This window comes from Penaeus monodon, chromosome 29, assembly GCF_015228065.2.
Source record: "Penaeus monodon isolate SGIC_2016 chromosome 29, NSTDA_Pmon_1, whole genome shotgun sequence".
Taxonomy (NCBI): Eukaryota; Metazoa; Arthropoda; class Malacostraca; order Decapoda; family Penaeidae; genus Penaeus; species Penaeus monodon.
The window spans coordinates 14175676-14175891 of NC_051414.1; the positions used below are offsets into that span (position 1 = coordinate 14175676).

At 39.8% G+C, this 216-nt stretch overlaps 1 protein-coding gene across 1 annotated transcript in view; it reads left to right on the forward strand.

The window, feature by feature from the left end:
* Positions 1-216, forward strand: part of LOC119591757 (protein shuttle craft-like) — a gene marked incomplete in the record, with an annotated part of 34744 nt that overhangs the window by 6036 nt on the left and 28492 nt on the right. Inside the window, 1 exon segment of the mRNA XM_037940503.1 lies at positions 186-211. Coding sequence (XP_037796431.1) covers positions 186-211 — 26 coding nt within the window.

Consider the following 216-nt stretch of genomic DNA (forward strand, 5'->3'; position numbering starts at 1 on the left):
GGGGAGGTGAAGCTTAATTATATTACAAGTCCATTCCCTGGTCGCAGGGATGACAGTGCAAGAGCCCAACTGTGAGTCTAGCCTAGGCAGAGTGGTGTGTGCTAATGGAAATTTCACTCATTATTAATAGATAAAGTATTCTTTTTAATGTCTTGATTAATTAATTTTAATGATGCACCTTACAGAATGCTACTGTGGAAAGGAGAGCCGAGAAAC